General features: G+C 42.6%; 1 protein-coding gene across 3 annotated transcripts in view; it reads left to right on the top strand.

The window, feature by feature from the left end:
• The window catches only part of pde4a (phosphodiesterase 4A, cAMP-specific), a 46,462-nt gene extending 31,483 nt beyond the window's left edge, over positions 1 to 14,979 (top strand). For 2 of the 3 annotated variants that reach the window (XM_023279636.3, XM_023279637.3), the window contains exons 7-15: positions 4,788 to 4,881; positions 4,993 to 5,156; positions 5,611 to 5,709; positions 5,806 to 5,970; positions 6,082 to 6,181; positions 6,978 to 7,132; positions 7,284 to 7,406; positions 10,482 to 10,664; positions 10,884 to 14,979. In XM_023279636.3, coding sequence (XP_023135404.1) covers positions 4,788 to 4,881; positions 4,993 to 5,156; positions 5,611 to 5,709; positions 5,806 to 5,970; positions 6,082 to 6,181; positions 6,978 to 7,132; positions 7,284 to 7,406; positions 10,482 to 10,664; positions 10,884 to 11,387 — 1,587 coding nt within the window. In that variant the 3' untranslated portion in view covers positions 11,388 to 14,979. Of the gene's footprint in view, positions 1 to 413; positions 2,459 to 4,787; positions 4,882 to 4,992; positions 5,157 to 5,610; positions 5,710 to 5,805; positions 5,971 to 6,081; positions 6,182 to 6,977; positions 7,133 to 7,283; positions 7,407 to 10,481; positions 10,665 to 10,883 lie in introns of those variants that run through there. The other variant, XM_023279638.3, reaches the window with a different exon arrangement.
• The last annotated feature ends 326 nt before the right edge of the window (positions 14,980 to 15,305 follow it).

Genomic DNA, 15,305 nt, shown 5'->3' with positions numbered 1-15,305 from the left:
ATCCTGTGGTTGCAACTGCATCATTAAATAATTAATGTGGGTCATAATGTACCACATAGGTGGTCAACCATCCCGGTGGTTTGTTTTTATGGCATTTGTTAAACTAAACTGACATTACTGGTTGTTGTGGTTACGCATTTGTTGTTATAGCTGCAAGATGTGCAGCTAGCTTGTATTGGACTTTAGAAAACTTGAATTTGGCATGAATCCATCTTCATGCTTGTATATGGGCAGGCTTCTTGAGGATGCATGCATTTGTATTTTGTGGGGGCACGTGGGGAGAGAGAGAGAGAGAGAGAGAGAGAGAGAGAGAGAGGGAGAGAGGGAGAGAGGGAGGGATGTGACGGTCTGTGAGTGGGGAGGACATGGGAGGGAGGGGGAATGGGTCCTGATGCTGATGTCTCTGCTGTAACCTTGGTTGCTATCGAACAGCAGCAGGGTCTGCCCTTCCCTTTTAGTCATTGGCTTGCCACTCTGACCACAAGCCATGTGGTTTAGGCAACAGCCAATGAAACAGAGGCAATGCTCCTTTAATAGTGTTCCGCCTTAAAGAGACAGCATCTTGTACCTTGTTTGTTTTTTCCAGAAATTCTTCCCATGCTGCACTTCCCTATTTATAAACAGCAGGGTTGTTCATGTTTGTAATCAGCGATGCTTATGATGAAAGGACTGAGGGAGAAATAACGGGATGAAGGACATCATTTGTCTGTGTGTGCATACAATGAGCAGAGAGAAGCCTCCTGGGGCAAACAGAGTCTCTGAGAATATGTTGCTGCCTTTCAGCAGCCACAACTAAGCTACAGAAATCCTCCACACTGTGCCAACATGGAGGTGCACACATGAATATTCCCACTCAGTCTCTCACTCTTACTCACACCCTCGCTCACACACATATTTTCGACAGACGTACATGCTGTCTCGTTGCACATGCGCATTCCGTCTCTGAAAAGAGGCAAGCACACACACACACACACACACACACACACACACACACACACACACACAGACGCATGCACGCGCCTGCAGCCACACTGCCTGATTAGCTTGCGAGAGCTGTCTACAGCATCCAGGGAAATGGCGCAAGAGGCAGAGCATTGGAGGAGGAACGGCAGCCTAAAGCAGCAGGATTAGACCTCTGGCATTTTGGCCAGCTGAGGCATGGATTGACTTGGAGCAGAGCACCGGGCTACGGAGGTATCAGGAGGCAGCCTGACTGCCTGTGCACAGACTGTGTGTTGCTAGGATCGGTGTGAGACGGCATCAGACAGGCTGATGCACCGGTAGGACTGGACCGGGCCTCTGGATCTGTACCGTGGGGGAGGGGCAGTCGATGCAGGGAGAGGGAGCCTGTTTTTCCAGACCACAGCTCTGGTGTGATTCTTCAGCCTGACCGTCTGCTGCAGGCCTGCCTACATCCCTCTCTGTCTCTGTCTCCCTCACTCTCCTGCCTTGTTTTCCTCCTGCTCTCACCATCCGCTCTCCCCCTTCCCCCTTCCCCGATGTTCCTGCTGTCATTCGAGCTCCCTTTACCTCCATCATCCGACACTACAGTCATCCTTCTGTCCTGCCGTCACCGTCTCTCCATTCCTCTCACCTCAACCGTCTAAATTTTTTATTACTGTTTGTCAAGCAGCTCAGCTCTCGCGACATCATTTTTTCGTTTATATCGTTCTCACATTGCCACTCATCTCCTCCATCGGCTCCTCTCTGTGCCCTTCAGACGGTCCCTCACTTCCTCTCTGTTTCCCTCCATCTTCACTCGTTCGGCTCAGGTCCACCTCTACCCTGCAGTGACTGTAGATTTGGGTCAGTCTGCTCAGCAAATGGGATGAGATGTAGTCTCCACAGCAATTCGGATCCAGGGGGCTCCTGGTCTGCCCATCAGGAGGACCCTCATCTTCTGACCACTCTGAGGCTGGAGCCTGGCTCAGGACTGACTGGGTGGCCTGCTTGGGGGTACTGCATGTAGGCAAGGACAATCTACACCAGCAGCCCCTACCCTCACCCCCCTCCTTCCCCCCCCCCCCGTTCCTTCGCCCCTCTCGGGGCAGCCGTCACTCTGGAGTGTCCCGGCTTGACTGGCTGTGGCCTCTCCCCACACACCCTGACGACGCCCTCATGCCACTGGGGCACCCGCAGTGCCCCCACCCCGCTCTACTACCGCACCTCCTGCCTGTGCCATCGGCCCAAACCCCCAGTCACCCTCAACATGGGTGTGGTGGAGGCCATTGACCCGGCGCCGTCCCCATGCCCCTCGCCTGTACCAGGGGGCTACAGGCTGCCCCGCTCCTCCAGCTACAGCCCCTTGCAGGGGAGGGCAGGGGCAGAGCTGGACCTCGGTGCGACCGCTGGAGGAGTCCTGGAGGGGGGTGGGACGGCAGCGGAGCGCAGAACGCCCTTAGTCGACCTTTTCTGTGAAACCTGCTCCAGGCCCTGGCTCATTGGTTGGTGGGACCAGGTAGGGCTCACACAGCTTGGCCTGGCAGTGGCCATCTTGGATAGTTGCTGTGGACTCATCAAGTGTTACTGCTCCATCTGTGCATGCATGAACAACTCATCTATTTGTTTACTCCATATGTGTCTCAATTCAACAGTGGTTTTGACAGTCTGTGAATGTCATGTGTTTATAAGGGAAAATCTTAGCATCTGTTACATGAGGTTCATCACATACAGAGCAAGTGTGACAAAAGAAGGTTTTGTAGGTCTGACAGTGGCTTTGTGAAACTCTAAGGCAGAATATTTGAGTGTGTTCCTGTCCATAATTTATACATGAATTCACTCAGAAAGAACAGTAGATAAAGGAACCAAATTTATTAACTCTGCTCAGTGTTTTCATGTTGCAGCAGCACTGTAAACAAAGGGACAATAACAGTCTTGTTCATCATTCCTCTATACCTCTATATGTCTGTCCTTAGACAATACATTGATCTGTTCAAAATTCTAAGAATTAGCCTTGGGACTCTGTGAAATTGTCCAGTTGTCTTCACCACAGGTACGTTGCAGTGTCAGATAATGTCTGTTTCCATCCTCCACACCTGCGTCCCACATCCCACAGACTCTCTCTCTTCTGCTGCCCTGAGGCTGGCCTCAATACAGACTAAAGGAAGTCAAGCGTATTGTCAGTGAAGGACAAGCTTATTGTCTCAAGACTGAGGAGATGTTTCTTTTCCTTTTGTTTAATTGTGGCATTCAACATTGTGCACCCTTCAGAATTTCTGAAATTACAAAGAAGTTTTCTTTGAGACATCAGATGTGCAACTGATGTGGTATCCTGGCCCTGTGTTACCAAAACAAATACTTGCTTTTGCCTTTACTGCTTTGTTGAATTAGGATTCTTGGTTTTACTTGCCTGCAGGTTTTAGTTTAGAGAGCTCTGTCACCTTAGGCACATGTTTGCATTTGTATTTGTGTGTGATTCGTGATAATTTACAGTAAGAATAGATGCACCCCTCCTGGGCTCTTCATATTTGCAGGTGTGTGAGTGTGTGTCTGCGGTCATGTCCGTACAGTGTTTGCATGTTTGCTTCATTAGTCAGTGTCAGAGGAAGAGTGTTGTTTGTCCTGGCACTCGGACTGGCACTGTAGAAGTGTTGGTTGGCAGCTATGACTCAGCGTTACAGCATTAGGGAAGGAAAGAACGAGAGAGAAAGAGTGAGAGGAGGAGGTCTGGGCTGAGCCTGCTGCCTAAGTGTGCCACTGGGCTTAACTAGCTCTCCCAGATCCTGAAGACTGATTCTGCCTGATTTGCTGTTCGAGCACCTATTTGCTTGGTCTGTCATGTAATAGGTATCAGTTTGGATAGTATGGGATGGAAAGGGAGTGAGGAAAAGAGTGAGACATGGTGGTAACGCATGTAGTGTGTGGAACATGGGGAAGGCAAAGTAGAGCTTGTGAGAGAGAGAAGGAGGATTTTGGGACTTCAAGGCAATAATGGAGAGTGTTGTTTACCTCAAGAGGGAGGGAGGAGCAGATATAAGCAACAGAGAGATGTAGAGAGGGAGAGGGCAGAGGAGGGGAGGGTTAACCTTGGTAAAGGTCAGAGACACCTGCCTACTCCCTCAGATTGTCACCCAAGCAGCCACCGTTCTCACATCAAGCTGAAGGACTGACTGTGAGGAGGCAGTTGCCACGGCAACTGCTCTGGTTGCCATGGAGATTGTTATGTGTGAAAGATCAGTCAGTAGGACACAGACTGAGGGGTCTGTCCGAATCGCTTTCTGCCTTCACATGACTTGTCTGACAGGGAACTATTCAGCTTCCCGACATCATGTTCATCAACGGAAACAAAACATTACATAAAAGCAGAGAGAATGTTCAAGAACAGCGTTTTCTGTCTTCATGGATAATGTATTCACTTAATCACATTTGTGTCTGTGCTACACGGACCCATCGACTAGTAGTTTGAGACTGACAATGTAAATGTATAGAGAACAATGAACACACCATATTACTGCAGCATATCACTGGAAATCCAAGTGTAAGCACACCAAGTTGGGGTATTGAACAGTCTGTTCTCATCTGAGAAAAAGAGGAGGAATGATTCATAATTGATTTTCTCACCCTTTAGTAAATGAGGGTGATAATTTATTTTCTCATATTTGAATCATAGGGATGTTTTCTTGTTATGTGTCGGCGCAAATGGAATCTGAAGTGCAATGTTAATAATCCTGGACGTTTATCAATCTGTATGTCTGTTTATTTTTGGATGTGTCAGTAACGTTTTATGCTTCTACATTGTAACTACTATCCAAGTCACTCACTTCTGTCTCTGTCTGTCCTCCCCTCAGTTCAAGAGGATGTTGAACAGGGAGCTGTCCCATTTGTCAGAGATGAGTCGCTCAGGGAACCAAGTGTCAGAATACATCTCCACTACCTTTCTAGGTAAAGCAAACCTTCCATCTATTTGTTACTGATCTCTACAGCAAGTTCAGGTCAGGGACAACCCTCCGTAAATCTCCACCCCAGCTGACCTTTCACTTTTGATCCTTCCAGATAAGCAGAACGAGGTGGAGATCCCGTCCCCGACCTTGAGGGAGCGGGAGAAGCCCATGTGTCACATCAGCGGTGTGAAGAAGCTCACGCACAGTTCCAGCCTTTCCAACTCCACCATGCCTCGCTTCGGCGTGAAGACTGAACACGAGGATGCGTTAGCCAGGGTAAATAGACTGAAAAGTAACGCAAGAGTTCAGAGTTCATGCAAATATAAACCCACACAGTACATAACACTAATGAAAGATTCCAAAAAACAAACAATATGCTTTTTTTTTTTACTAGTCTTCTCAACACATTCTTTTTCTTTATGTAAATATGCATTTCTATATACATTCTGTAGAAATGCACCCTCAAACACTATCTAATGTGATGCCACACATCACTTTAAGGCATATTTTTGGGTCAGAGCAAAAATGATTAGAGGAGATGTTTTCCCATAGGCAGTTACTAGAGTACACCAACAGGCATGTAGCAGTGAGGGAGACTGCAGGTTTCTCGACTATCTAATGTAAAGAAACCACAGCTTTTGCATCATGCTCCATCAGGACTAGCAGTAAAATAGGGAGAATACTGCAGTTTTGTTCCAATGTGTGTTAACATTGTCTGCAACGCCTTCAGGAGCTGAACGACTTGAACAAGTGGGGCCTTAATATCTTTCGTGTGGCAGAGTTCTCAAACAATCGACCCCTCAGCTGCATAATGTTTGCCATCTTCCAGGTAAGAGAAGCAGGCCTTAGACTGTGGATTATGCAGTAGTCTGTAACATGTAGCACGAGTGTGACCGTGAACCACTGTGGACTGTCCCTGCTGCAGGAAAGAGATCTACTGAAGACCTTTCGGATCCCCGTGGACACATTCGTCACGTATGTGATGACCCTGGAGGACCACTACCATGCCAACGTGGCCTACCACAACAGCCTCCACGCTGCAGATGTCACTCAGTCTACTCATGTACTGCTATCAACACCAGCTCTAGATGTAAATACCTCTATTTGTCAACTAATGTCAAAGACACCAAATAGACGGTTAGTGTCACAAATACCAGGCACTCTATAAAGAAAGTTTCCCTCTTTTATTTCTCTCTGACAGGCTGTATTCACTGATCTAGAGATTCTAGCTGCGTTATTTGCTGCTGCCATCCATGACGTGGACCATCCGGGAGTTTCAAACCAATTCCTCATAAACACCAGTGAGTGAAAATGAAGCACAAAAGTTATAAAACATGAAACTCTGACAAGAAAAAATCAGCCTGAATATGCTTGATTTGAATGGTGTTTAGTTGTCAGAGGTAAATCTAAACAAAAAGGGCCATAAATGGAGCAGTTTAAAAACAAGTACGATGATAACAGTTCTCTGTAAGTGTCTGATGTTAGAGAGGGCATAAACTGGGTTGCTAAAATCCGCTAGGTGAGGATTAGGTGTGGCCACTTTTCTAGGTCAGCTGTTTTCATAGTACCTGCTAATTCATTTTTGTCTGATTGTAGGGAATTCTCCTTAATGTTCTTTTTAAACTCTTATTTTCAATATTAATCATGTAACTTACTAGTAATTTACTAGTAATTAGTGTTTCATATGATTTAAGTATTTAAGTAGTAGAACCTAAATTTCAGGAAAAAAAAAGCTAACCAACTCATCAAGGATTAAGTTATATTTAGTGATTGATATATTTGTTTAAGCTGTATATATGAAAGCATAAACGTTCAAAATATGGCTATGTGGCGTTTTCATATGTCATTAGACTTTTTAACAATTTCCGCTGTTTATAACTTAAATAAAATTCTGCTTCATCGCTGTTACTTTTAGGTCAGTCTGTAAATTTTGTCTTCTAAATAGAGATACCTATGTCTGAAGATTTATTTGCACGCTATGCATTTTGAAATGGTGCCATGACAGTCTAGAGCTAATTGTGATGGTGGGAAGTGCAGTGATGCAGCAGTTGCTGTGTTTGTTTTTGACTCATATTTGTCGTGTGGTGCTTCCCTCAGACTCAGAGTTAGCCCTGATGTATAACGATGAGTCCGTGTTGGAGAACCATCACCTGGCTGTGGGTTTCAAGCTGCTTCACGAGGACAACTGTGACATCTTCCAGAACCTCAGCAAGAGGCAAAGACAGAGCCTGAGGAAACTTGTCATTGATATGGTGAGTGTTTGCCAGAACACTTCGTCTGTATTACAAAGATAACCGCTTTCTTCACTGGTTTTCATCAGCTCCCCTTAATCTCCTACAGCCTTTGTATTCTCTGTCTTTCTGCTTTATCCTTCTAATGTATTCGTGTCGATTTCGTTGCCAGGTTTTGGCAACAGATATGTCTAAACACATGAGTTTGCTGGCAGACCTCAAGACTATGGTAGAAACCAAGAAAGTGACAAGTTCTGGAGTACTGCTGCTCGACCACTACACTGATCGGATACAGGTGGGCTGTCATTTTCAAATGATTTACAATCAATCAACAGTACTCTGTAACAAAATTCCCATAATTGTTGTAAAGAAGTTTCTGCATTTTACTGTAGAATGTGAAATTCACATTAAAATACTGTCAGCTATGGCTGCAGGTAATATACCGTTCAATAATAGGCTGTATTTATATGGTGTTGCTGCTGTAATCAACATTAACTGTAACTGTGGCTGCTTGTAAACAACATTTTCTTCTTTATCAATGTATAAACACGGCTGTGATGTGCAGACACATACTATAATAGTATAATTAATCCAGAATTTAAATTGAAAATTTCTGATCACATTTAAAAATGCATATACCACCAAAACACCTGTGACAATACAGGATAAGGCATTTTTATGGCTTGGGAACATTTAATCATAGCCAACAATGTATGATAAATTGTTGCTTATTAATTAATTGTTATTTTTGAAATCAAGGGAAAATATTGTATCTTAATGGAATTTAAAAAAAAAAAAAAAGTTTAAAAAATCTCATGGCATCAGTGTAAAGTTAACCACAATACTCTTAGTGGCAGAAGTCAGGGAATTTGTGTGCTGTTGTGCAAACATTTTTTGTTCATGCCATCAATTTTCACAGTAACATGATTTTAACAGTTTTTCTTCACTGTGGCTCCAAAAAAACCCCATAACATTTTACAGTGTTTAACCAAATTCTGGAAATGGCATACATTATTAGAGTGCAGCCATTTAGTAAATGTTCTCATCCAGAGCCAGACAAGAGGCAAATTTCAATGAAGCACTGAAAAAGTACATTCTGTTAATTCAGAGTGCTGCAAAAACAATAAGAAAAGCACTCAGAGTGCAGTACTCCGCTAAGGCTGCTCAGTCGTTGTATGATTTCCGATAGATAAGTCCGCAGCGGTGGATTTGTAGTAGGATTGCAATCATGTGATCGTCAGCAGGCAGCTGACGTAGTGTTCACTTATTGTCATAGTTACAGTGACGTCATGCCGCTATCTCACAATGATACAGAAATTTTTAACAAATCCGTGGATCCAGACTACAAGCCGCATCACTGCCAAAATCTAATCACTTGGTCTTTGTGTCATTTCTGACCTTCCCTGAAAATTTCATACAAATCCGTTTTTGAGTGATGTTGCGAACAGACAAACAGACAGACAAACGTAAGGCGATCATCGCCCTGTTCCATGGCGGAGTAAAAATGTTTGGGGAGCGCTTGAAAGGATGTAAACATAGGTTTGGTTACAGTTGGAGTAAAGGGATATATGATCAACATGGAACTGTGGTCATGAAAGTGAACTGGGTAAAACACTGTCTAAGGCAGGGGTGTCAAATGTACTGCCCAAGGGCCAAACCGGCCTGCCAGAGCATCCAATCCGGCCCACAGGATGCCTTTTCAAAGGGTAAAAATTACATCATAAAGTAAATTACTATACTGTTCAGTTCTAGATACCTGCGATTAAAGATTTTGTGCCTTTGTAGATGCACTGTGATCTGTAAGTTGTAATGTATAAATGATACAATGAGGCATAATACTGTTGAAATTTCACTTATTTTTCTTAAGAAATTTCAGTTTGTTCATAATGTTTTGTAAAAACGTAGTTCATTAAGTGTGAACATTTTCAGAATGTACTTTTTTGCACTAGAACAATGGGAAATATTTGGAGTTGTGGTTATTTATAGGTCATTATGCTGTGATTTTACTGGTCAGTCCACTTGAGATTAAATTGGGCTACGTGTGGCCCCTGAACTAAAATGAGTTTAACACCCCTGGTCTAAGATGTGTCTGCACTATAAAACTTGCATGTATAACTAGTCTGTATAATTCACATGCATCTCCGTAAAATGTAATGGCAGTACGTTGCATGTGTAGGCTCCACAATAACTACATTTTTTTTGTATTTGTGGCAACTTTCTCCTGCTGTTAATGTTTATTGATGGTTAAGAGACAGCGGATCTGCCAAAAAGATGAAGCTGGCTTTGCTTTTTGAGCCGGTTGAGCCACACGATGCACAAACCTTGGCAAGTCTATGATCCAGATTGGTAGTTGTCAAGCATCATACTAAAGGATGATGTATTTGTTACTTGTCAGTGAAGACACAGAGATCTTGTGTGACTCTTAAAGATTATGCAGAAATAAAGAGCTGCAGCACTGTCTGGTTCTAGTTTTCCAAGTGATGCACTATGAAATTTAAGCCAGACAGAGATGTAGTTTACCTCATTTAACCTGACGGCGTTACAGCTAAGTGTCACCTACCAAAGCAAGAATCTGAGCTGTTAAAAAAGAAGGTGATGGAAAGGAAGGAAGAGAGACATGAAAGTGTTTCCCCAGATGTCTCAGTGTATGCAAGACTGCCAAGGAGGAGGTGGTTACGAACAGTTTGTAAAGCAACAGGTCAGCTGTTTCTGAAACAAGTAGGAGTGCAATGTGAGTCTTGTGTGCCAGTTTGGATCCTGACTGACTGGAGTCCAAGAAGTTGTTCGATGATAATCCAAAAGTTTTGGAAAGGAATGAAAGAAAGGACACTAGTCTGGAGTTTTCAGTGGGTTAAGCGTTCTTCTCAAGCATCGGAAAAACTAGATGGTCCACATGAATAGATGTCACAAAACAACTGACATTATAAGAACGGGTTAGGGGGGATTCGGGGAATAGTGCAGGTGTGTTAAAAGATAAAGTTTTGAGCATGTTGTCATGGGAAGTAGACATACAGAAGTGATGCCAGAGAAAAATGCAGTGTTGGAGAGTGCTTTTGAAGATGACTAACCTTTTTGTTACAGCATCAAAATCAAGAAAATGTTTGTATTTTGCGGAAAAAGTAAAATAAAACAATTGAGACAGCAGAGGACTGGATTTTGGAGTTGTAGCAGCAGTGGTAGAAGAATAGAATAAGGAGGTAATCAGAAAGCTGGGTTGGCATTTTCTGCTTGAAGCTGTTTAAAGTGCAAAATGCCCAATAACCAAAGGGACAAAGCAGATTCAGTGCAAATGAACCTCATGCATATTTGAATTGAGGGTGGTTCATTTTTGCATGCATTGTGTGTGACGTGTGACTTTGTGTTTGTGCAGGTGTTAAGGAACATGGTGCACTGTGCTGACCTGAGCAATCCTACGAAACCTCTGGCCGTGTATCGACAATGGACGGAGAGAATCATGGAGGAGTTCTTCAGGCAGGGCGATAAGGAGAGAGAGCGAGGGATGGAGATCAGTCCCATGTGTGATAAACACACTGCGTCTGTGGAAAAAAGTCAGGTAAATGATCGGAAGGGGGAAACATTCATGTATGGATGTGAACACAACTGGATAACTGTTAATGCTGTAGGTGGGGTTTGAACTACAGTGCAGAGTGATTTATCAGCTCAGATCACAGCAGTCATCCTCCTACATTTTTAATGCTGATTTGCAGGGAGTGAAGTAACACCACTGGGCTCATGTCATGTCAGTGATGCTCCTTTTTCTTTCTGGATGTAGGTGGGCTTTATTGACTACATTGTCCACCCGCTGTGGGAGACATGGGGGGACCTTGTGCACCCTGATGCCCAGGACATCCTGGACACTCTGGAGGACAACAGGGACTGGTACCAGAGCACTATCCCACAAAGCCCCTCACCGCCTCCCGTGGGCCAGGACAAGGAGCTAAACGCCTGCATAGACAAGTTTCAGTTTGAGCTCACCCTCGAAGAGAGCTCTCAAAGAGAACAGGAAGACGAGGGTGGCAAGCCCACGCCAAACCATGTGGCACTGCAGGAATGCAGTCACGGGGATGAGGAGGGTAAAAAGAAGGAAGAGGAAGACACAATGGCAGAGGAGGAAAATGAGGACATAATAGAAGAGGAAGACGAGGTGGCGATGGAGGAAGAGGTGGAGGAGGAGCTGAAAGCTCCGTTGGGTGGGGAGCCTGAAAAGGACAGACTTTCTGACACAAGTCCTGTAGAAGATGAGGAAGATTCTTCTTCACAAGCTGAAGATACATGAGTTCTGCTCCTGTATCTCCCTCCTCACTTGCACACATTATCTTGTTCATCCTTTCAATGGCCAAACCAAGAACAAATAAGACTGCAATGACAATACAGACCTTTAAATATATTTTTCAAAAAGGGAATAAATTAAAATCGCTTAAAGAGAAGTTAATTACACAGCAACTGTAGATTTGGAGTGGTGACAAGTCCTTCGACTGATTTCACAATGAACTTTAGACTAAGAGGAATTTAGAAGAGCTTTTAATGATGGGCAACTGAAGACAGCGTAGCACTCTGGGACTGGAATGCACACACATAAACACACATGAAGTGACACAGAAAAAAAAGAAAGCAGGAGCGAGTCATGCAGAATACACCGATGCAATGCGTGTACCTGCATGCAGCAGTCATGCAGTACAATTGCAGTCCATATGTACCCTGTACTCTTTTGGAAAATGCACAGACACACACACACACAACACACACACGACTGTATGTTTGTATGTGTGCATTTACATGAGGGACATTGATCAGTAATGAATCTCTTTGGAAAAAGCCATCCCTTAATGGAGTATTAACTAGTGTTCAGTCAGTATTAGTAATTCATGTTTGTTAGAATCTCAATAGAAACTGTTCTCCTCAGAAAAGCTACACATTCGAATGACTTTTTTTCCATTTCTGTCGGAAAGAAAAATAAGAATATCCACAGAGTTGGAGGAGGAGAGAGGAAGATATCGAAGGAAAGGAAGATGCTGCGATGAAGGGACCATCAGGTCTCATTCCACTTTTCCCTTTACAAGGAGAGTGCTACTGGTGCAAGATGGCTCTGTGCCTTTCTGAAACACCAGCTTCCTGAATGGAGCTGTCGTGAAGCAATGCATTGTGGGACAGGAGTGTCTGATTTTGTTATCATTTTTGATTGTCTCTTGTTAAAGATCTCTCTTTACTGTTCATGGTATTGTGGTGTGTATCTCACACGTACAGTTTCTGTGGTGATATGTTTTTCAGCTGTAAGTCTTCCTCTGTTGCTCTTCTGGTAATATAATAACTCAGAACTCTAGACGCAGAGCAATCACTACCACCATCACAGCCACCAGTGGACTCTTTCAAGCTTATGTTTTTTCTCTTATTAGAATTTTTTTTTTTAACTTTCTGAGAATAAGCCATGTGATGCTTTGAAGCATACGTTTTGCCTATTTTATATTTAACAGTTGCTAAATATGTTGAAAGGATACAGAATTATTTCATCAGCAGAACAAATTCTCACTCGCCATCTCACACCCACTTACACTGTGTATTTATGTCTCCTCATACACAACAATTCTCGCCAAAGTAAAGGATGAGAAACTTCAGTGGGTGAAGTGATTCGAAGAAATACAGATGAGTAAGAAAATCAGGGAGGCAGAATGTCAGGGGAAAGAAGCGTGACTTGGCCAAAAGGAGGTCTGGCAGTCCCTAATCATCCTTGTTATGTTTGATGCTTTTTTGCCTTAATGTCAGATGCAGGATACATACCTGCCAGTATGTAGATTTATAAGATATATAATAGATATCCTAGTATATTTATATCACGTCTGTATGCTTATTTCTGTGAGTATCAGTGTGTCTATACACAATGTATCCAGCATTGCATTTGGAGGGGAAAGGGAAACATTGCTGCCAATTAGTTGTTCTGTCGTTGCTGTGCTCGGACCAACGTAAAGAATGTGTTGTTTTTTTAATCAGGACGGCTCTATGACTATCTTATAGCTATTTGGAGGCGTTCGGAGAAAATAAGAAACTGGAGTTAAGATTATGCAGGAGTTTAGAATAAATAAGGATGTCCTTTGTTCAAATCTGACCACATGCTGATTTATGGACATGATGGAGTTGGTGTGTGTGTGTGTGTGTGCGTGCGTGTTTGTTTGTTCTCATAACTGTGTGAGTGTGTGAGTAACAGTAAGAGATCGCGGGATGTTAAATATGTCATCATACGTGTCATTGTTCGCTCACTTTCATCACCACAACTTGTTGAACGGCGTTCAGGATTTGATCAGCACAGCTTAAATAGGTCACGGTTTGCTTAGATGTTTGTTTTTCACAGGGTAAATTAAAAAAATAACAAAAGAACACAGCTGTGGTTCTTTTGGAGGTAAGAGCAAGTTTCTGCAGGTCAGTAACTGAGCTTATCTGGAGACACCACTGCTTGGTGCAGCAGGAGCCTGTGTGTTTGACCTGCTCTGTCGCAGGATGGAGCAGAGCTGCGGGGCCACCACACAGGCTTTCCATCTGACGGAATGGGAATCCAGGATTACTATCGCACTTGCTTAAATACAAGATTCCCATATGCATTGGCCTTTTACTTTCCACATGTTGCTTTGTTTTTGTGGCTTCTCGTTCTGTCATAAGCTATAAAAACATTAATATTTAATTGCCATACAAACACGATACTGTAGCAATTGTTTCTAAATAAGGAAATTATTCAATTAATTGATTGCTGCCATTCTTTTTAAATGATGAAAAGAAAACCATGGGAAGTGTTTTCTTTGAACAGTTTGTGTACAGTTTATTTTTATATCATTCTGGTGGATGGTCTGGAAACTGAATCATGTGTTGATGATATAGCTATAAGCATTACCACTCTTGTACATAATGTAATATGGGATTGTAAATTATAAATTTATCCGAGTCATGACAATTGACGAATAACCACTTAAAGTTGTTAAGTGAACCACTGAAGCACTGCAGGCCACATTCTCAATGTTTATTTTCTGATTGGGTTTTTTCCACATGTGCAAACATTTTTATATTTTAAATTTTTCACATTTGTCATTAAAAATCAAATATATTCGTACCAGCACTTTATTTCATCAGGTTTTGATGCAGAGTGTGTTTCAGGTAGAGTACAGTCTGTGCTGGTGGCTTGGTCATTGGCAGTCACCTGTTGATTATATTCCACTGGGCCAAATCACAAACCCACATAACCCCTTTCTATAGGCATAATCAAACAAACTAGTCATTCTCTATTAATTGTCCATGTGAGATTTAACTTATTTGGCTGATAAAGTCAAATGTAAGCGGATGTGTTCACATAGGATGTGACACATCCAAAGGAGATAAATGTGTCCTTATCTAACTTGGCCATTTCTAGCACTATCACCACCTCTGTTTCTTAGTAATTTTTAATCACTATCTAGCCTGATAGCCTAAATGTCCGTCCCATGGTGGCCTACTTAGCTGGTTCCCATCGGAATTGCTGTCAGGTTATGTTGTCGCAGACTGACTCCCTCCGAGAATAATTCTCTGGGCTTTAATTCATGTGTTTGTTCACAAGTAAGAAAGATTATTCAAGGGAAAAAACATGAAATGATTGTAATATTTGTAAATGATCTTGCTGTAATGTGTAAAATGTGTCCAAGTTATTTTTTATTATATTATTTTTATGAAAGTTTTTTCCTCTTGACAGAGCTGAGGTGTCATTTTGTGAATAAATGCATTTAATAAGCAAACATCTATATATAAAACAATATTATAGTATATCAGTATATTTTTCTTTTATTTCACTGTTCGGTACTGTAAAGTGTGTTAAAAATACGAATAAAGCAAGATTTTTATATTAAATGCAATAATGCTGTCATGTTTGCTGTCAGCACTGTTTGGTGATTTGATAGAATCTGTTTTTGTTAATGCTGTTAAGTTGTTGGTTCAGGGTCTGGTCTTGTCATCTTATTCCTAACTGTAGCAAGACTTGCAAGACTGTATCATTGACTGACTATGATAAAAAGTGTCACTCGGGTTTACAGGCCCTAGTATAGGTTAGTACCCACATAGACATCATGTGTCTATGTATCTACACTGTAAATACCTTGAGGTTCAGTCAGGAACATAGAAATGCAACACAACAACTAAAAAAATACAAAACAAACAAAAAAAGCATCTCTGGGTAGTTCTACCT

Source organism: Amphiprion ocellaris, chromosome 19 (assembly GCF_022539595.1).
Source record: "Amphiprion ocellaris isolate individual 3 ecotype Okinawa chromosome 19, ASM2253959v1, whole genome shotgun sequence".
NCBI lineage: Eukaryota > Metazoa > Chordata > Actinopteri > Pomacentridae > Amphiprion > Amphiprion ocellaris.
Note: the sequence above shows the minus strand (reverse complement) of the source record. Positions and strands in the feature narration are given on the sequence as shown.